General features: G+C 41.2%; 1 protein-coding gene across 1 annotated transcript; it reads right to left on the bottom strand.

Annotated features, from left to right (window-relative positions):
* Nucleotides 1-11,769: 11,769 nt before the first annotated feature.
* Nucleotides 11,770-12,111, bottom strand: LOC141614583 (putative mitochondrial protein AtMg01250). Its single transcript, XM_074433330.1, has one exon. The coding sequence runs from the start codon at nt 12,109-12,111 to the stop codon at nt 11,770-11,772; it is 342 nt and encodes a 113-aa protein (XP_074289431.1).
* Between the last annotated feature and the right edge of the window lie 11,532 nt (nt 12,112-23,643).

Below are 23,643 nucleotides of genomic sequence, written 5' to 3'. Positions count from 1 at the left end.
GGCAAAACATTTTTCGGAAATGTGAAGGTATAGGTGATCAAGCTAGCACCCTAACAGAACCAAATGGAACATATCCATCTCTTATCCATCAAAATTAAGCAGAAGTGCTCTTCATTTGGCACAAAACTCACTGAAAATACTCCTCATATGATTATAATAAAGCATAGGAGTGAAACATCTTTCTCTTTTTTTTTTCTTTTCTTCTTTTTTCTTTTCTTTTTCGATTTTTTTTTTCTTCTTTTGATTTTTTCATTTTTTCCTCCTTTCCTTCATAAATTACCAACTCCCACAACTTTAGATATAAGACCAAACTTGGCACAATAAATAATATACCACAAAACAATCTAAACTAGCTTGACAGGGCAGGCTAAATTTGGATGTAGTTAAGGGACAAAAGGCAAATTTGGCTAAATGTGGAGTTATATTGGTAAAAATGAAAGAAAAGGTAATGTAAGCATCTCCCTGCATGTGACACCAACCACTAACCCGAATGTATGTAGGCAATAAGCAATTGAATTTCATAAATGTGCAAATTGATGATACATGATATGCAAGGAGTACTACTCTCAATTCCTATATGAAATTGGTCATAGATGTCACCAGTTTATAAAGCTCTAAACCTCAGAAAGTTATTGTAGTTTGCCAAAATTTCAAGTCAAGTCTAATTGTTCAACATATTTAGAAACGAAATTCGAGAAATTGCTTTGAAAATTACTAAAAGTCGTGAGAAATTTGCAAGGCTTAAGTGAAAACAATTCTAGCATAGAAATGTTCCATTCCGACACAACCTAAATGCAAAATTAAACGTGATTTTTTTGAATTTTTGTGAAATTTTTAAGTTTTTATGGGTTTAATAATTTTTTAAAGTTTTTATGGGTTTAATAATTTTTCGAAATTAAGTGCAATGCATACGGAAATGCAAGAAATATGAATGCAAAACGAATGCAAATGCAGACTCAGGATGCATATACCCTCCCCAAACCAAAACAGACAATGTCCTCATTGTCTTCACGGCCTAACCAACACGGGGAAAAAGGGAGATGGGGTACGCAAAACCTAATACATGTTCCTAAATACAAAGTAAATGAGATGGAAAAGCAAGGAAGTTGGTACTCACGGGACGGCTTCCCCAAACCAAAGCATCAAACTAAGGAAGCGAGTAGCGTACTACTCGAGAAGCGCGCACGAGACAAAAGCACAACGAGAAGAGGTGGCTACGGCAACAAAGCAGGGTCCGTAGTCCTATTTGGTATTTTCGGGCTAATATAAACAGATAGAAAATTAAGGGGGAGGGGGTGCACGAAATTGGGAAGTAACAAGAGGAGGAAATAAGGTGAAAAGAAATAAGAAAAGTCGAAAACTCCCCTATCTTCTCGATCGAGATGTTCTTTCTCCATAATCCTCTCGATCGAGCCTTCACTAAGGTCTGCTTCCTCGATCGACCAGAATGGCCTTTCGATCGAGGCCTTGACTTTCCAATTTCCCCTCGATCGAGTAGTAAACTACTCGACCAAATCCTTTATCAGCTACTTGCAAGACTAAACACAAAAATATATCCAAATACCAAATAAATGTTTCACGCAAAACATTGTCTTAGAAATGCCTAACAAAAACAGAAATGGTTTTAAGTATATAATTTATTACAAATTGCACGGGGTTGCAAACCCGGCTTAACGAATAACGAAATAAATCGCCCCTCCTCGAGGCTTTTGACTGAAAGCAGTTATTTCAGCCATCGACAGCTTTACTACCGTCCTCCATAGTATAGCAGTAGCAAGGCAGCGGCCTATCATAACATCCATCACCACTCTATCAGCTCTTTGTCGTGCTTTCTTCCTAGGCGGGATAGAATCTTTCAATCCCTTTCCCGGGTCACAACTCGTTAGACCTGCATAAGAAGAAATATAGCGATTTTCCTCCAAATTGCTCCCGAGTTGGGGCGGATGCGTCAATTCAAAGGCAGTATATGAATTAACGGAAGGATGAAAAGTAGTCGTACTAATGTCAACAAAAGGAGTGATACTACCTTTCATTGAAGCGGTATGGTCTTCGTTCACCTTCTCATCGCCAACGGGACAGAGTCGGATGCTAACTCAATCTTTGCCCGCAGCTATTGTGCTCGATCGAGCAACTAAATCACTCGATCGAGACTCTTCTTCACCAAATCCACTCGATCGAGCAATGGTAACAGCTCGATCGACCAAATTTTCTCATTTGGGATTTCCTTGTCAAATGTCGCAATAAAGTAATCGTCCTCGAAGTCCGAGTTGTACACATCAAAATCCGTCTCGACTGTTACCTGAGCGACCTGGTGCGTAAGACTTTCAATTGAGGCATTCCTCGATTGTTCCATTTGTTGCGATTGAAGAGTGAGTGACGCTAATAGCGATTTCAACTCGTCAAACTCTTCGTTGTTGACAGCAGGAGGGGTTAGTTGTTGCGGTGGTGAAAAAGAATAGGAGGGCTCTCGGAAGCCTCGTTGATAGTACGGATGCGGTGGTGCATAACTGCGAGGTGGGGACGAAACATAATGACTTTGTTTATACTGTCGATAAGCATAAACTTGGTCACGATCTGCAAGGCAGTGAACTGCATCGTGTCCCACAGTACCGCATCTCTCACAAAATACCTCCTGAAGCATCGCCATAGGACCTATCAAACAACACTAGCAAGGAAGATAAGAACTGTCTCAGGAAATAAAATTCCCTGAGACGAAGGGGAAATAAACGAAACAAAAACAAACAAATAGGGCAATTGCCTCCCCGGCAACGGCGCCAAAATTTGATACCGTCGTTTTAGTATCAAAAATAATATTTATAAAACCAAATTACTAAAAGGTAGTAATAAGGGTCGATCCGCAGGGAGGCAAGATATCTGTTTTAACGGTTCGTTTATTCGGTCACAAGTGGGGGTTTTATATAATTGGTTTTCTACACTACGAGTTCGAGAGAGTAAGAGAAAAACAAGGGAAGAGGGATAGCTAAGACAGTCGGTTCACCATGATTAATCAGTTTAGCAATCTAGGTCTAAGGTCAAGCAAATAGATTTAAGGGGTAACGAACGTAACCTTTCGGTCCTTAATTCGCCTTAAAACACAAATAGCTTAGCTTTCGCCCTCACTACCGTGCCCTAATGTATCGCTACGAGTCTCACCCTATCCAATCTTTCGATCTAGGACGAGGTTTACTAAGGTTTATAATCTAATTGCGTCGACTCAATTAAACTATAGCAATTAAATGTAGCGACAACAACATAAATCATACGAGCATTATCATAATAAATTGATTACTAATCTAACAAGATCATGAATCCCCTATTGTCTTAGCAAGAGAATTAGCAATGCATAATTAAAGAATAAAGCATAAAAGAAGGGGAAGAAAATACCGAAATGAATTAAGAATAGAATAGAGTTTCAAGATCCGGAATAAGAAAGGGTCGAAACTGGAGAAGAGCTCCAGTCCCGTCTGTGTATCTCATGTGTTTGGCGTGCAAGCCTATTTATAACAAAATAATGACTTGCTAAACCTAAATAACAAAACAGGCCAAGCCCGTCAAAGATTGTTGCTCGATCGAGCACTTAAGGCTCTCGATCGAGTGATATTCCTTATCATTCCTCTCGATCAAGAACAATTCCTCTCGATCGAGGACTTCTTTCCCTTTAATCACTCGATCGAGAAGAAGTAGCTCTCGATCGAGCAAATGGGCTCTCGATCGAATAGAAATAGTTCTCGATCGAGCACTTCTCAGCGCGTAATTCCTGCTTCGCGCACTGAACTTCAAACGGCTGCCATTTCTTCGTTACTTGTCCGAATCAAGCGATTTTTGTGGCGTTGGAAAGCTAAGAGGATAAGCTTTCATCTCCAATTCGAATCACCTGAATATCAGTTGTAGAACTCGAGATATGGCTCCTCAAATTAGGCACTAGTAATTTGGAGTTCTTGTTTTGCTCGCCTAACTTCTTTACTTCCGCGCGCATCTCAAATCAATAGTTCCCAAGCTCCAATTCAACTCATCTCCTAAATGCATGCCTAGGGACATGTTTTAGGCTTGATTTACTCCTTTCTGGCTCATACCTGCAAATATGACAAGAGAACCCAAAGTAGACTATTCGGGGCATATTCGTAGCAAATTACTAATAAAATAGCATAGAAATGTGTGCATAAATGGCCTATAAAGACTATGTAAAATGCACACATCAAATAGCTTGACTGACCTCACTAGCTAGTCCTCCAAAATAGAGACAAGACTGTAACACCCCCATACTCCAAGTGCCTTACCAGGACCACTTAAGGCATGGAAGTGCTACCATCTCGGTTACCCGAGGCAATGATAATCAAATGACAACGAAGAAACATAATTTAAATAACAATATAGTTTAAAGTGATTACATGATCAAAACCAAAACTATTAAACTGAAATACAAGGTTCTCAGACGGTCTACTGATAAAACTATCAAAGCTACTAGACATCGTCTGACACAGCGGAAGACTTCTAACTGCCACGTGATGACTCATCCTAGCTATCCCATGCGCATCAATCTTACCTGCTCAATAACTGCTCACCACCCCAGAATGGATCACCACAGTTTTTAAAACATTTAAACGGGGTCAGTACTAATCACACAATTTATATAATCCAACAACACAACAAACAACACAGCTCAATAGTCACAGATATACTCCGAACTCCATCACCAACTCCACATTACTTACTACACACTAAAGTGTGTAGCCCTGCCAGAGTTCCCATCGCAACAGGTCACTCCACGCCGCCAGTGGGGGACCGCAGTTGTTCCCACCTAATCCCTGCTCATCTCCGTCGAGCGATAAACCCAAATCCATTAATGTGCACATCCCTTCTGTGGCGGGTTCCACAGAAGACGAATAATGGGCGTGAAGCCACTCCCGCAAGTGACTCCACTCAGCCAGGGACGCGCCCCGAAGAACACAGACAGATACAAACAATCATAACTACTAAACATCAATCAAAACCAACAACCGTCACAATATCGTATGATAACAATCAACAATCACAATTCACCACCAACACATTATGGGACTAATACTGAGTAGGAAAACCCTACCTGGAATGCAATACAGTCAGACGATCTCAACAACTGTTATCAAAAAGCCTCCTCTACGAATCCTCCACCTAACATAACATCACATATATCACTAACCACACAAAACTAACACAAATCCCCAAATCCCAAAATAAGGGTTTAACAAGACTTAATTAAATATAACAAATTCGGTACGTAGATCTTACCCTCGACGCAAGGATCACAAAGATTTAAAAAATGATGAATTCCGACCTTCCAAGCTCCGGGATTTGTCAATAATGCGATGAATGCGAAGTACGTAGATTGATTTCTCTTTTGAAAGTAATTAGATTTGTAAAAGTGTATTATGAAAGTGACGGAAGTGTTTATATATTAATTCGCATTATTAACAAAACCCGATAAATCATCCCCCCGTAAACCGGTTACTCGATCGAGTAACTGACGTACTCGATCGAGTGCCGCCTACTCGATCGAGTACCAAGACTACTCGATCGAGTACCCAACAGGTCAGAAACTATTTTAAAATTCAAAACACACTTACTCGACAGAGTAAGGCCCACTCGATAGAGTACCTAGAGACTCATAAAACCGTAGTATTACAGTCTTCCCTCCTTAAAAAGAACTTCGTCCCCGAAATTCAACCCATACAAAAAACAAACATACTAACTCGGTCAAGACGCAACAAAGCTACTAAGAACTCAAAACAAAACCTCAACTTATAAAACATGAAATCATGAACTCTTAACACCAACTCCACCAACTATTCCTACCTCCACACATCGCTCACGATGTCGTATCAACTACATCATAAACTTTCCCGACACTAACTCCATACACTACCAACTACCATCCACTAACGCTGCTAGCTCCATAATATATCATCCACTACCAAATCCAATATCAAGACACTCATAGACATCAAACGGAATGTTACATTCTACCACCCTTAAAAGGAACTTCGTCCTCGATGTTTACTCACACTCATAACCTCATCATCCAACTGTCAACACTAGTGAAATATTCTCGCACTCCTAGACATCACACTACTACAAGCACGGTCATGACCTTTAATAAAATCAACCACCATATGAATCAATCTTTTATTCTACATCAAGACTCAAACTTCCAAATCTACTACAACCTGTACAACCATTAAACTCTCTTTGTCGCATCCTACTCCTCTTAAGATAAATGTTACGTCCTCGTAACTCACTAATACTAGATCCTAGCTATATCTTCTCATTATTCTCATCACCACCGCATGTCAAAGATAACCACCTATACTCTAAACACTCGCCATGCATATATCTAAGGCTCTCTTACTTAAACAATTCTCATACTTCAATTCACTCGTCACACCACCTAACCTATACCTCAAAATCTTTAGCTTAACCCAAAACTTCAACTCTTCCACATTACCGCAACATGACATACCTCTCTATATAAACTATATAAAACTCCCATCGCCAAAAGTATAACTCACGATCCACACTTGTTACGTACACTCACACTAAATCCTCAAGTTCTTTTCTTTCATTACCGTAAAACTCATACATAACTTAACATGACACCAATTCCCAATACCCTGCACTCACTATCTCAACAAAAGATTATAAACCACCTGCCGCTTTCAGATCATTACAACAAATGTTCCACGAATCACCTGCCATGACTATGACTACCGATGCCTCCTCTTAAAACAAGATCAAAATTACTGTAACAACTTCTCACAACTGTGTCCCATCAACAGAATATCACTATACCATGACAACAACGAAAACATATACAACTCTCTTTCCTATCATACTCTACCCTCATTCCCAAATTGAAACTGGTAAGAAACATCAACAAACAAAACAACAGTCTACATGTTCAACCAAAACTCACAAGGGAGCAATGACAAACAAAACAACAATCTATGTTTAACTGGTATCTACTTTCGAAAACTCGTATCATAATCATCTCGCCTACTCCACCACAACCGGTGACGGCATCGCAACACCGCCACCAACAGCCACACCGCAGTGCGAAAAAAATACCCGCATCACAACACCAAGTACCGTGCCCGGATCACCACCCGAGGCACCACAACCACACCGATAGACATCACCACATACACAATCCCATAAACACTGACTCAATATAACATCTCAGACAAGAAAAACTTACTCAAGACTGCTTTACTAGATCACAACACCATATATCATACGGAATAACAGACAAGAATCTCATGCATACCATCCATACCTTTTCACGGAATAAACATATATCATGAATACACATGCAAGTATAACCAGTCATGTCAGACCACCCAAACTATCACTTTTGATCATCATTCCATTAAGTTCTTTGTATCCAACATATATTACAGAACATTCAGATAGCAACATTATAACTATCACACCATACCGCTTCTCGTGAGGTCACAACCTCACACAAACATTTATATACATCTTAGACCCATAATCACATCCAACTAGTCAATCCTGATCACGTAAGTTACCACCTGATAAAAGTTACCTCTCACCCGAGCTTACCTCGTATACCCCTCATAACATATTCTCCCATTCGCATATCCATCACCCCCTGCCAATTGTAACCATACCATTAATACTCAACTACTAACAACCGCCTCCTATAACCACATCTTATACTCTCTCACAACCATACATATCCATCTGATCTCTACAAAATCATCCTCTTTAGAATTGCTAGCTTTCTAATATACCATCACCCTTAACCACTAGTCACAAACCATAACACTACCACTGTCCGGACATCAAACCTCTTACACTCATCTCTAAACATCACGATTTCTTTCCTATCTTTGGTTAACATCCCAAATAACGAACATCGAATCCATCAACAAAATTACCTCAACATTCTTCCCAATACTATCCTTAATTGTATCATCATCTAACTCTCCACCAAAAATCATGTATCGTGCAAATACTCCACCAACTTCATACTCCCTTAATTCCTCGAAACTCATGATTAATCATGTTGTCCTGAAACTTCTGTATAACCATTAACTTACTTACTCTTGATAGGTATCACACATCTCGACGACTCCTTACCTCTATATCACATAACTCCGGTCAACATTTTTCTCAGCTTACTTTTATCCTTCTTTTCTCTGTATACTCAACAATACCATTTAATAGCTCAACTCCTTATTACTTCTACCTAACTCTTTAGTGCTCCAATTACCTTCTCATCGCTCCAAAACTCAAATCCCATTATTTTATATCGATATCATCTCACTCTTTCTTACCATGTATCTTCTCTTATTATGCTATCACTCACACTTGCCACTAATCTATCCATAAAATCAACGTTCGCTGTTCAAACAATTGCATCTCCTTTGTACCTCTCTAGAAATCAGAATTCATTTCATACCGTTAATTGCCCAAGGAAATCACACAGTAGTTCCATCTCTTAATAAACTAAATCTCCCAAACTCACTCACCGTGTACAAATCTACCTCGTGACATGTCTCCATAAAGTTCACTATATACCACTCTTCTCAACCCCTTTAAAACGAACTTTCACTACATATATCCTTAACCCACACGACTCCTAACCATCTCCCTCCATAATTCTTTACACATCTCAAGCTGCCACTATCCACACCCTTACTTTCAATCTTTTTATTCTCACGTTCCTTAGACTCACATCATCCCTTGCCCATATTCACTTGCTTTTACGTTACTCAACACACAATCATATCACTCATCTCGTCTCACAAAACATGCTTTATGCCTCAATTAAGCCATAACGATCTTCCTTTTCTTTTTCCACTATCTATTACAACCACATATAACTCATACTCACCACAGGTGTCACTCCTTACATCATAAGATTGGGTAACTTACGCATCAGGCTCAACATACATATAAACAATGCATAAAGAAGCAAAATAACACTTTTGAATTAAACATGATATGCAACAAAGTCAAAATATAGGCATATGACCCAAAACAGGGGTCACTAGATAGAGTACAGGCCACTCGATCGAGTAAATAACTTACTCGATCGAGTAGGTGAAAGTCAGAAACACGTATATAAAAATTAACAGGGCTACTCGATCCAGTAATGGGTACTCGATCGAGTACCAAGGTGCACTCGATCGAGTAAGGGCCACTCGATCGAGTACCCTATGCATTTCTCAGCACTGTCCAGTTTTCGTAAAACGGTCATAACTCACTCATTTCTTGGTCGTTTTGGGCGTGTGACCTATCGTTAGAATCGTAAAAGAACAAGCTATCACCTTCAATTGGAATCACATTAAAATCATTTATGAATCTCAAGTTATAACAGTTTAAAGACAACTTTGCAGTAATCAGACGACATAATTATCTGATTTTCTCTTTCAAACCACTTAAACATCAACAAAGGGAATAAAAGCGACTCAATACTTGTAAAACCACTATCCCTAACCACATGTTAAGACCTACCAAAAGCCAAACAATAACATTTATCATGCTCATATAACATTCAACTTATCACTCATGTACTACCGCATACTTTAACTTCATAACTTTTCGTAAAACAAAACATGCTCATACAATTACAAATCCTATTTCCATGTTACTAATACAACAATATTACAAATCCAATTCGTCACCTAAACATATTCATAATCACAAAATTCATATTTTCATGCAATTGCCACTTCATCTTTTCCAATCAATTCATCTAGTTCAATCACATTCTTCATCTAACAAGTGCATATGATACAACAGTAGACAATTATACGAACTTATTATATAGCTTTACGCAAACAAAATTAGGTAAAATCATATCACACCCCCTAATCACATGTTACTAGTATATCCCCATTATAAATCATCCATCCTGCAACATCATTATTCATCACATATTATCATATATGAACTACTCCCTTTTTCTACCACATCATTCATCATTCTCATACACTTTTCCAACAATTCAAACAACATTGTAAACCAACTATCACGCAATTCATGTATTCAATCAACGACAAATACAATCATATCATCATCATCCTTCACTACACATCTCATAGCCTCCACATGCATGCATCCATCGATTCATACAACACCTTACTATATAGATACACAACACACAAGGTCAACACATAACGATCCCGACTCATATCCCATGTGACCGGTCAAAATTGTAGGGCGGGTTCGCGACTTTAGGACGTCTCCCAAGCCTTTGCATTAGCTCCTACAACTTCTACCCCGGGTTTATTTTAATTAGACTCACTTGGTATTGGTTACAGGTTTCAGGATCGTCTCTCTGATACCATTTTATAACACCCCCATACTCCAAGTGCCTTACCAGGACCACTCAAGGCATGGAAGTGCTACCATCTCGGTTACCCGAGGCAATGATAATCAAATGACAATGAAGAAACATAATTTAAATAACAATATAGTTTAAAGTGATTACATGATCAAAACCAAAACTGTTAAACTGAAATATAAGGTTCTCACACGGTCTACTGATAAAACTATCAAAGCTACTAGACATCGTCTGACACAGCGAAAGACTTCTAACTGCCACGTGATGACTCATCCCAGCTATCCCATGCGCATCAATCATACCTGCTCAATAACTGCTCACCACCCCCGAATGGATCACCACAGTTTTTAAAACATTTAAACGGGGTCAGTACTAATCACACAATTTATATAATCCAACAACACAAATAACAACACAGCTCAATAGTCACAAATATACTCCGAACTCCATCACCAACTCCACAATACTGACTACACACTAAAGTGTGTAGCCCTACCAGAGTGCCCATCGCAACAGGTCACTCCACGCCGCCAGTGGGGGACCGCAGTCGTTCCCACCTAATCCCCGCTCATCTCCGTCGAGCGATAAACCCAAATCCATTAATGTGCACATCCCTTCTGTGGCGGGTTCCACAGAAGGCGAATAATGGGCGTGAAGCCACTCCCGCAAGTGACTCAACTCAGCCAAGGACGCGCCCCGAAGAACACAGACAGATACAAACAATCACAACTACTAAACATCAATCAAAACCAACAACCGTCAAAATACTCGTATGATAACAATCAACAATCACAATTCACCACCAACACATTATGGGACTAATACTGAGTAGGGAAACCCTACTTGGAATGTAATACAGTTAGACGATCTCAACAGCTGTTATAAAAAAGCCTCCTCTACGAATCCTCTTCCTAACATAACATCACATATATCACTAACCACACAAAACTAACACAAATCCCCAAATCCCAAAATTAGGGTTTAACAAGACTTAATTAAATATAACAAATTCGGTACGTAGATCTTACCCTCGACGCAAGGATCACAAAGATGTAAAGAAAGATGAATTCCGACCTTCCAAGCTCCGGGATTTGTCAATAAAGCGATGAATGCGAAGTACGTAGATTGATTTCTCTTTTGAAAGTAATTAGGTTTGTAAAAGTGTATTATGAAAGTGACGGAAGTGTTTATATATTAATTCGCATTATTAACAAAACCCGATAAATCATCCCCCCGTAAACCGGCTACTCGATCGAGTAACTGACGTACTCGATCGAGTGCCGCCTACTCGATCGAGTACCAAGGCTACTCGATCGAGTACCCAACAGGTCAGAAACTATTTTAAAACGCAAAGCACATTTACTCGACAGAGTAAGGCCCACTCGATAGAGTACCCAGAGACTCATAAAACTGTAGTATTACAAAGACTTAAAGGGATTAGCCTGTAAACCAGAGTACCCAGCAAAAACCTCAAGACACCTAGCCACAGCAACCACGGATGGCACATCCCCTCTAGTAAAAACTAACTGGTCGTCAGCAAAAACAAGATGGGTAAGGTTTAACTTCACACATTTAGGATGGTAAGAGAATCCTGGATAAGAAGGTAAATGTCTCAGCAATCTAGACAGTATTTCCATACTGAGAACAAAAAGATAAGGGGATAATGGGTCCCCTTGCCTTAGCCCTCGTTTTCCAGGAAAGAAACCCTCAGCACGACCATTAATGTTAATGGAGAAATGTGTGGAAGTAATACAGCCCATCACCCACCTAATAAAAGTAACAGGGAACCCAAATCCAATTAAGCAACTCCTGAGAAACTCCCAATTAACTAAGTCAAAAGCCTTTTTGATGTCAACTTTAAGTATGCACCTGGGAGTAAGGTATTTCCTATTGTATTTGTGTGTTAACTCATGAGCGAGCAAAGAGTTGTCAAAAAGATCTCATCCCTGCACAAATGCTGCCTGCTCAGGCCCAACAAAAACCCCTAAAACATCTCTAAGCCTATTTGCAATGACCTTACTCACAGTTTTATAGAAGGCAGTGCAGAGAAAGAAGCCAGAAATCTGATCCTACAGTCCCCCAAGCATCCAGCTATTATTATTATTATTATTATTATTATTATTATTATTATTATTATTATTATTATTATTATTATTATTATTATTATTATTATTATTATTATTATTATTATTATTATTATTATTATTATTATTATTTTTTTTTTTTTTTTTTTTTTTTATTATTATTATTATTATTATTATTATTATTATTATTATTATTATTATTATTATTATTATTATTATTATTATTATTATTATTATTATTATTATTATTATTATTATTATTATTATTATTATTATTATTGTTCCGGGTGTAATTCCGGAGCAGGATTTGTTACCACGTAAGCTTGATGGATGATGACTTTGCTTGACTCTTCCTTTCGGCCTCTCCTGAAACAATGAACAAACTGAGGGCTCGGCTTGGTACCGAGCGTACTCACTCCGACGCTCAAGTCAGTAAACTTAAAAAGGATTAAGTTGTGTGTTACTTGGCAAAGTATATTGTAGAGAGATAAGGGAGTTAATACCAGATGAATAGTGAGTTTATTTGATTATCTTTGGATCCTTTCCTCAATGAGGGTTGAGGAGTATTTATAGACTTTCACCTTTTGTCACGTAGTGGCCAAGTGGCAGGGCGGGTGGAAAGACTGTTCTACCCTCGGCCGAGGGACCCATGGCGGGCCGGCGGGCCTGGCTGACTCCATGCCGAGGGGTCTTGGATGTGAGTACGCGGATATGCCTCCCCCGGTGTTGGTTGCCCAGTACCGAGACCCAATCGACAGCCGACAGGCCGTGCGTCGGTCTTCGTTGTCTAATACGTTGACTTGCTGTGGATGTCTTTGACCTTGCTCAATATGTTGACTCGGTCAGCGGTGCAGAATATGCTCCATCAATTTGCCCCCAGCGTAGTCTATGCCGTGGTATGGACCTTCGATGAGTGTTGAGCGTATTCTGCGCAAGTTGAATTTCTTCCCCGGCTTCTTCTTCCTCGGCTTGGTTCTGCAAAGGCCGTATCATATCCCCCCTCCACATGGATGTGTAATGGATATCAAATGTGGAAAAGAAAATGGCGCTGGCTGAGACCGAGTTTGAGAGTGCCGTGTGCTTTTGATTGCCCCCCCGCCGGTGCTGCCAAGCTTGGTTTGAACAGCGGGCCGTTTGGCAAGTAGATACCAAGGAGCGTGTTGAAGAAGATACGTCTATTGGCATTCTGTCAAGGAGCGTGTCAAAGAAGATTTGTAACTGTATGTCGATTGACATTCCGTGGCTGCATGTCTGACACGTGGCTCGGCATTGATTGGTTGACGCTTCATGGGCTTTGCCCTGATTGGTCCGTTTCATGGGCTTTGCTCTATAAATAGAGCAGTTACCCCCTGATTTTGGCCACCAAAAATTCATCTTCTCAAAAAAAATTTCTTCTCTCTAGCTTTCTTCGACGAAACTTTTCTCTAGTTTTCGAAGCGTTACTCGGCGTAACACTTTTCCAAGGTAAACAAACAAATTTTTCAACTTTTATTTATTAAGTATTTGTTGTCATGTCTTCTGCTGATGCTGGACCTAGTACTTCTGCGCCGGGGGGCTCCCCGTCGCGCCCTGATGAAGAGGAGGCACTGGTCGTCACCCCGATAAGGTTCGGGGGTCCCCGGTCTCCTTCTCCTGAGGTTGATCCCAAATTCTTGGAGGGTTTTGAGGATGATGATGATGATGATGAGGATGAGGATGAGGCGACCCCTTCTGCCGGAGAGAGGCCGCACCTCTTGGATCACGGCGACGCCTGTAAGATCAGTCCTGATCGTGCTTGGACGAATAAGTTCGCCAGTTGTTCTGGTTCCGAACTTTTTGAAAACTATTACTCCTTCGGCAGGGAGTATAAAATTGTTATCCCCGAGGAAGGTCAGGCGGTCTGTTGCCCTCCCAAGGGCTGTATCGGCGTATACATCAGACACCTGGAGTATGGGCTCCGGTTTCCTCTGAATGAACACGTTGCTGCTATTATTAAAGCCATGAACGTCGCCGTGGCCCAAGTGCATCCGTTGGCCATCAGGACGATTGTTGGTTTTGTATGGCTGTGTCTTTTCAAAGGGGAGGCCCCAACGGTGAACCTCTTCCGCCGGCTCCACCATCTTAAACAAACTACCCTAGGCGGCCAGGGGTGGTACAACATACAAACCGAGCCGGGCTTCGTCACCGTTTCCAAGCTGACGTCTTGCAAAGACTGGAGGGGGCGGTGGGTATACGTTGAGGTTCCGGAGGATTATCCACTGCCCCGGTCCTTCCAGCACCGCGTCAATTTGCGGTGTGAGAGTCGGGGGGAGCGTGAGAAATATGTCTCCCGGAATAAGCTTAAGATGGACGCCTTGAAGGTCTATCTTAATGAGGATGAAAGGCGGGCAATGAAGCTGTTTGAGGTCGAGAAGGATGGGACGCCGAAGGGATGGATGCCCCCGACGCAGATCGTTCTTCAGGATGAGCTGCTCTGCCACGTCGGCCTCATACCGGCCCTCGAACGGGGTGAGTGGGGTCGGTGTGAGGCCCATCTCTGCTTTTTATGTTTCTGTTTTTGAACTTGTTTTATTTCTTTTGCTTAACTCCTGCTTTGTTTCTTTTGCAGACCTATTTGGCCCGGCACTGTCTGTCTCTGCTCTTCAGAGGTTGGGACTTGACGAGAACGGAAGAGTTGTTGAGCTGCATCCTAAGGCCCAGACACGTGATCGCCAACCGGCTCCTAACGAACTCATGGACCAGCAGTTGAAGGCACTGGATGTGACGGCGGCTCAGGCGAAGGTTTCCAATAACGTGCCGCGCCGCAAACCAAAGACAACGCTTATGGCGGTGACGGCGTCAACTCCGGCTCAGTCTTCAATCCCTGTGGTCCAAAAGCAGCAGGTGGTCATCGATGTTGAGGAGGAGGTCACTGTTGCGGAGGCTCCTTCTTCTTTGAATAAGAGAAAAGAGACCGAGTCTGCCGCCGCTGCCGTTACCGAGACCGGTAAAGAAAAGGGTCCTCCAACCAAGAAGGCCAAGCCTGGTACGGATCTAACTTGTGGCTCAGATTTAGCTGGTTCATTAGGCGTTCCTGATGACAGGCTCTCTGGCATGTCAATGAATGTTGACATGGATGCTTTGTCCGAATTTTTTGTAGATCAACCGCCGCCGTGTAATACTCCGTATTTATGAGTCTTGGGGTACTCTATCGAGTAGGCCTTACTCTGTCGAGTAAGGGAATTTTGCGAAATAAAATAGTTTCTGACCTGTTGGGTACTCGATCGAGTAACTAGGGTACTCGATCGAGTAAGGGGGCACTCGATCGAGTACCTTAGCTACTCGATCGAGTAGCCGGTTTACGGGGGCTGTTTTGTCGGGTTTTGTTAATAATGCGATTAAAGTATAAAACACTTCCGACATTGTTTCCAAATCACTTTTCCAAAACCTAATCACTGTGAGAAGAGAAATCAAACTACGGTCATCACCTTAATCGCATTGTTGACAAATCCCGGAGCTTGAGAGGTCGGATTCCATCGTTCTTTATACCTTTGTGATCCTTGCGTCGAGGGTAAGATCTGCATACCAATTTTATAGTATTTCGTCAAGTTTCGTTAAACCCTAATTTTGGGATTGGGGGTTTTTATGATTTGTTATGGTTAGATTGTGATTATGTGATTATGTGATAGGAGAAGGATTTGTAAAGGAGAGGTTTTGAGACAGCTGCTAGATCGTCTGATGATTGTGTTGCTTTCCAGGTAGGATTTCCTACTCAGTATTAGTCCCATAATGGGATATTGGTGATGTGTTGTAATTGGATGTTTGATATAATAATTGTATTGTGATTGTGGTTGTGATTGTTGTTGATTGGTTCTCGAGATGCGTTCTCGGCTGAGTGGGGTCACTTGCGGGAGTGGCTTCACGCCCTAGTTTCGCCCTTCGTGGAACCCGCCACGGAAGGAGATGTGCACATTAATGGACAGGGTTATCGCTCACTATGTGGAGCGGGGATTTGGTGGGTACGGCTGCGGTCCCCCACTGGCGGGTGGGTCCGTGTGGACGATCGATGAGTGAGATAATTGGAATTGGTGTGATTGTATGTGTGACGGTGTGAGATGTCTGTTTATTGGATTGTTGATATATATGTAAATTGTGTGATTTCGTGATCGACCCCGTTTAAATGTTTTAAAACTGTGGTGATCCATTCGGGGTGGTGAGCGGTTGCTTAGCGGTATATCTTGGATACGCGTGGGATCTAGTGGGGATGGAGTCATCACATATCGAGTCTTTAGTCTTCCGTTGTGTTTATTAGAACAGTTCCTTTCAGTTGGTTTATAGTTTGAGAACAGTTGTATTTTGCTTACAGTTGGTTTTGTAATGTAATCACTTAAACTTATTTAATAAAGTATGTTTCTTCATTGTCTTATGATTATCATGCCTCGGGTAACCGAGATTGTAGCATCCTTATACCTGAGTGATCCTGGTAAGGCACTTGGAGTATGGGGGTGTTACAAATGGTATCAGAGCGACGATCCTGAAACCTGTAACCAATGAATCTAATGAATCTAGGGAGTCAATTAAAATGAACCCGGGGTAAAGGTTGTAGGAGCTAATGCAAAGGCTTCGGAGACGTCCTAAAGTCGCAATCTCGCCCTACAATTTTGAACCGGTCACCATGGGATATGAGTCGGGATCGCTATGTGTTTATCTTGTGAATTGTGTACCAATATGGCGATGTGTGGCATGAATAAGGGTGATTTTGTATGCTGTTGGTTGAAAGCATGTTGGATGATACTTGGTTTACCATGTTGATTGGAATAGTTGGAAAAGTATGTGAGAATGACGAATGATGTGGTGGAAAAAGGAAATAGTTTATATGTGATGAATAATGATGTGCAGGATGAATGATTTATAATGTGTACATACTAGTAACTTGTGGTTAGAGGATGTGACATGATTTTTTTCATAATCCTGTTTGCGTAAAGTTAGATAATAAGTTCATATAATTGTCTACTGTGGTATCGTATGCACTTATAGATGAAGAATGTGGATGAAATAGATGAACTGATTGGAAAAGATGGGGTGTCAATTGCATGAGAATATGAATTTTGTGATTTTGAATATGTTTAGGTGACGAAGTGGGTTTTTTAATATTGTTGCATTAGTAACATGGAAATAGGATTTGTAAGGTATGAGTATGTTTTGTGTTACGAAAAGTTATAAAATTAAAACATGTGGGTAATATGTGATTGGTAAGTTGAATGATATATGTGCATCGAGTTATTTGTTGCTTGACTTTTGAAAATAGTAACATGTGGCTAGGGATACTGGTTTTATGAGCATTGAATTGTTTTGTCTACCTTGTTGTTGTTCAAGTTGTTTAGAAGTAAAATCAAGTAGTTGTGTTTTCGATTATAGAAATGTTGTCTTTAAACTGTCATAACTTGAGATGTATATATGATTTTGATGTGATTCCAATTGGAGGTGATAGCTTGTTCTTTTACGATTCTAACGAGAGGTCACACGCCCAAATCGACCAAGAAATGAGTGAGTTATGACTGTTTTACGAAAACTGGACAGTGCTGAGAAATAGGGTACTCGATCGAGTAGCCTTGGTACTCGATCGAGTAGGGGGGGACTCGATCGAGTACATCAGTTACTCGATCGAGTAGCCCTGGTGATTTGTTTTACGTGCTTCTGACCTTCACCTACTCGATCGAGTAAGTCACTTACTCGATCGAGTGGCCTGTACTCGATCTAGTGACCCCTGTTTTGGGTCATATGCATATCTTTTGACATTCGTTGCATATTATGTTTAATTCAAAGGTAATATTTTGCTTCTTTATGCACCGTTTTATATGTATATTGATCCTGATGCGTAAGTTACCCAATCTTATGGTGTAGTGAGTGGCACCTGTGGTGAGTAGGAGTTCGGTCGGAGGACATGAGTTCTATGTGTTGTGATAGATAGTGGAAAAAGAAAAGGGAGATTGGTATGGCTTAATTGAGGCATAGAGCATGTTTTGTGAGACGGGATGAGTGATATGATTGTGTGTTGAGTAATGTAAGAATAAGTGAATGTGGGCAAAGAGTGATGCAAGTTTAAGGAACGTGAGAATGAAAAGATTGAAAGAAAGGATGTGGATAGTAGCAACCTGAGATGTATAACGAATTATGGAAGGAGATGGTTAGAAATAGAGTTGAGTAAGAATATATGTAATGAAAGGTCGTTTTAGAGGAATTGAGAAGAGTGGTATATAGCGAACTTAATGGAGGCATGTCGCGACGTAGATTTGCAGATAGTGAGTGAGTTTGGGAGATTTGGTTCATTAAGAAACGAAACTAATGTGTGACTTCCTTGAGCAAGTAAGTCATGAGAGATCAGGGTGAGTAATAGCATGAGGTGGTCAGTGCGATTTATGTTAAGTGTGAGTAAGAGCAGGATAAGAAAAGATTGATGGTAAGAAAGAGTGAGATGGTACTAATATGAAATGAGGGAAATTGAGTTTTGGAGCAACAAAAAAAAAAAAGGGTAACTGGTTTACTAAAGAGCTAGGTAGAAGGAATAAGGAGTTGAACTATTAATTGGTATTATTGAGTGTAAAGAGAAAGGAAGGATAAAAGTAAGCTGAGGAAAATGTTCACCAGAGTTATGTGATATAAAGGTAAGGGAATCATCGAAATGTGTGATAGTATCACAAGGATGTTAGCTAATGGTTATATAGGAGTTTCAGGACAACATGATTGATAATGAGTTTCGAGGAACTAAGGGAGTAAGAAGTTGGTGGAGTATTGGAACGATACGAGATATTTGGTGGAGAGTTGGATGACAACACAAATAAGATAGTATTGGGAATAATGTTGAGGTAATTTTGTTGATGGTTTGCTGTTCGTTGTTTGGGATGTTAACCAAAGATAGGAAAGAAATCGTGATGTTTAGAGATGAGTGAAGAGGTTTGATGTCCGGACAGTGGTAGTGTTATGGTTTTTGACTAATGGTTAAGAATGATGGTATATTAGAAAGGTAGCAATTCAAAAGAGGTTGATTTGGTAGGGACCTGATTGTTGTGTATAATTGTGAGAGGGTATAAGATGTGGTTAGATGAGGCGGATGCTAATAGTTGAATAGTAATGGTATGGTTATACTTGGCAGGAAGTGATGGTTGTGCGAATGGGGAAAAATGTTATGAGGGGCATATGAGTTAAGCTCGGGCGACAGGTAACCTATGTTGAGTGGTAACTTACGTGATCAGGATTGACTGGTTGGATGTGAATACGGGTCTGTGATATATATAAATGTTTGTGTGAGGTTCTGACCTCACAAGAAGTGGTATGGTGTGATAGTTATAATGTTGTTATCTGAATGTTCTGTAATATATGTTGGACACGGTAATTTAATTGAATGATATTCAAAAGGGTAATAATTTGATTGATCTGGCATGACTGGTTATACTTGTATGTATTCATGATATATGTTGATTCCGTGATGCGGTAAGGGGATGATATTCGTGAGGTTATTATCTGTTTAATTCATATAATATGTTGCTTTGTGATTTAGTAAAGTGGATTTGAGTAAGTTTTTCTTGTTAAAGAAGTTATGTTGAGTCAGTACTTATGGGATTGTGTATGTTGTGATGTTTATCGATGCGGTTGTGGTGCCTCGGGTGGTGATCCGGGCACGATATTTAGTGTTGTGATGCGGGTATTTTCGCACTGTGGTGTGGCTGTTGGTGGCGGTGTTGTGATGCCGTCACCGGTTGTGGTGGAGTAGGCGGGATGATTATGATTCGAGTTTCGAAAGTACATACCAGTCATACATAGATTGTTGTTTTGTTTGATGTTGCTTCTGTGAGTTTGGTTTGTAAAGATATACAGTTGTTTTGTTATTGATGTTTCTTACCAGGTTAAGTTGGGAATGAGGGTAGAGTATGATATGAAATAGAGTGGTATATGCTTTTGTTGTTGTCATGGTATAGTGATATTCTGTTGATGGAACACGGTTGTGAGAGGTTGTTACAGTAATTTCGATCTTGTTCTAAATAAGGTTTTAGTGGACATGATAATGGCAAGTGATTCGTAGAACATGTGTGGTAATGATCTGATATATGCAGGTGGTTCATAATCCTTTGTTGAGACAGTGAGTGTAGGGTGTTGAATAATAAGTGGCGTGTTAAGTTATGTATGAGTCTCGCGGTAATGAAGGAAAGAACTGGAGGATCTAGTGTGAGTGTACGTAACGAGTGTGGATCGTGAGTTATGCGTTTGGGAGATAGGTGCTTTACATAGAGAGGTATGTTGTTTTGCAGTAATAATGGAGAGTTAGTATGGTGTTTTTGCTACGAGTTTTATGGCATAGGTTAGGTGGTGTGCCGAATGAGTTGAGGTATGAGGAATGTTTAAGTAAGAGAGCCTTGGATATATGCATGGCGAGTGTTTAGATTATAAGTGGTTATCTTTGACATGCGGTGGTGATGAGGATAATGACACGATATAGCTAGGATTTAGTATTAGGGAGTTACGAGGACGTAACATTTGTCTTAAGAGGAGTAGGATGCGATAAAAGAGAGTTTCATGGTGGTGCATGTTGTAATATAATTGGAAGTAGAGTGTTAGCGTAGCGTAAAGGAGGGATTTGTTTTGTGGATGATACTTATAAAAGGCCATAGCCGTGCTTGTAGTAGTGTGATGCTTCGGAGTGTGAGAATATTTTATATAGTGTTGACAGTTTGAGGATGGTGTTATGAGTCTGAGTAAACTTCGAGGACGAAGTTCCTTTTAAGGGTGGTAGAATGTAACATTCCGTTTGATGTTATGAGTATTTTGGTAGTGTATGGAGTTAGTGTTGAGAGAGATATAATGGAGTGGATACGATATCGTGAGCCATGTTGTGGAGGTAGGAATAGTTAGTGGAGTTGGTGTTACGAGTTCATGTTTGGGTTGGAGTTTTGTTTTGAGTTCTTAGTCACGTTGTTGTGTCTTGACCGAGTTAGTATGTTTGTTTTCATGTATGGGTTGAACTTCGGGGACGAAGTTCTTTTTAGGAGGAAGACCGTAATACTCCGTATTTATGAGTCTTGGGGTACTCTATCGAGTAGGCCTTACTCTGTCGAGTAAGGGAATTTTGCGAAATAAAATAGTTTCGACTGTTGGGTACTCGATCGAGTAACTAGGGTACTCGATCGAGTAAGGGGGCACTCGATCGAGTACCTTAGCTAATCGATCGAGTAGCGGGGATTCTGACGGGGCTGTTTTGTCGGGTTTTGTTAATAATGCGATTAAAGTATAAAACACTTCCGTCATTGTTTCCAAATCACTTTTCCAAAACCTAATCACTGTGAGAAGAGAAAGCAAACTACGTTCATCACCTTAATCGCATTGTTGACAAATCCCGGAGCTTGAGAGGTCGAATTCCATCGTTCTTTATACCTTTGTGATCCTTGCGTCGAGGGTAAGATCTGCATACCAATTTTATAGTATTTCGTCAAGTTTCGTTAAACCCTAATTTTGGGATTGGGGGTTTTTTATGATTTGTTATGGTTAGATTGTGATTATGTGATTATGTGATAGGAGAAGGATTTGTAAAGGAGAGGTTTTGAGACAGCTGCTAGATCATCTGATGATTGTGTTGCTTTCCAGGTAGGATTTCCTACTCAGTATTAGTCCCATAATGGGATATTGGTGATGTGTTGTAATTGGATGTTTGATATAATAATTGTATTGTGATTGTGGTTGTGATTGTTGTTGATTGGTTCTCGAGATGCGTTCTCAGCTGAGTGGGGTCACTTGCGGGAGTGGCTTCACGCCCTAGTTTCGCCCTTCGTGGAACCCGCCACGGAAGGGGATGTGCACATTAATGGACAGGGTTATCGCTCACTATGTGGAGCGGGGATTTGGTGGGTACGGCTGCGGTCCCCCATCGCGTGGGCTGGGTCCGGTGGACAGTCGAGAAGTGAGATAATTGGAATTGGTGTGATTGTATGTGTGACGGTGTGAGCTGTCTGTTTATTGGATTGTTGATATATATGTAAATTGTGTGATTAGTATCGACCCCGTTTAAATGTTTTAAAATCGTGGTGATCCATTCGGGGTGGTGAGCGATTGCTTGGCAGGTATATCTTGGATACGCGTGGGATCTAGCTGGGGATGGAGTCATCACATATCAGAGTCTTTAGTCTTCCGCTGTGTTTATTAGAACAGTTCCTTTCAGTTGGTTTATAGTTTGAGAACAGTTGTATTTTGCTTACAGTTGGTTTTGTAATGTAATCACTTAAACTTATTTAATAAAGTATGTTTCTTCATTGTCTTATGATTATCATGCCTCGGGTAACCGAGATGGTAGCATCCTTATACCTGAGTGATCCTGGTAAGGCACTTGGAGTATGGGGGTGTTACACGCCGTCTACCGGTCCCTCTGAATGGCAGTTAGAGAAGCGGCCTGTGCAGACGGGTGATAAAAATGTCACCGTCGTCTCATCATCCCCGAAGCCTTCCCCCGCCCAGATTAGGACGGAGGGCATAAGGTTGTCCAAGATGCTGGCAAAGTGGGCTGACATGGCCGGTGCTCATGTTATGGAGCAAGAAAAGGTCATGGCTGAAGCTGCCCCTGTGCTTGAACGGCTTAGGCTCGAGCTTGCTGCCTCTCAGAAGGAGGTCGAGAGGTCGGCGAAGGACTTCCAGGCTGCTAAGAAAGACCTCCTTGCTGAGCGAAAGCTTAGGGAGGAAGCTGACAAGGCGGTCCTAGCCGAGAGGGCCAAGGTTGAGGCTGCGGAGGCTGACGCCGCTAAGCTGCGGGAGGAGCGGGACAAGCTTCAGGCTGCTTACGACTTTGCTATTGATAAGAGGGAAGAATGGAAGTCTCTGTATATGGCTCAGGCGAAGGCGCATCGGAACACGAGGGCTATCCTCGCCCAGAGGGAGGAGGACATTGAGACGCTCCAAAATGTCGTCATCCCTAACATGTGCGCCCAATACCGGGACCAGGCCGAAGAAGCCACCAGGGAAGTAATCAGAGAGCTCTTTCCTGAAGGCTCCTTCCCGTGGCAAAAATTTGACCAGCTGCTTGATGATAAGGCGGCTGCTGCGGAGGCGAAGGCTGCGGAGGAGGCAGAGGCGAAGAAGGCCGCTGAGGAGGCTGCGGAGAAGGCGGCCCATGCTGAAAAGGTGAAGGCGGCCAGGGAGGAAGCTGAGAGGGCAAAGGCAGCTGAAGCTGCCAAGTCGGCTTCTGAGTCGCCCACTGATGGTGATGCTTGC

Source organism: Silene latifolia, chromosome 11 (assembly GCF_048544455.1).
Source record: "Silene latifolia isolate original U9 population chromosome 11, ASM4854445v1, whole genome shotgun sequence".
Taxonomy (NCBI): domain Eukaryota; kingdom Viridiplantae; phylum Streptophyta; class Magnoliopsida; order Caryophyllales; family Caryophyllaceae; genus Silene; species Silene latifolia.
Note: the sequence above shows the minus strand (reverse complement) of the source record. Positions and strands in the feature narration are given on the sequence as shown.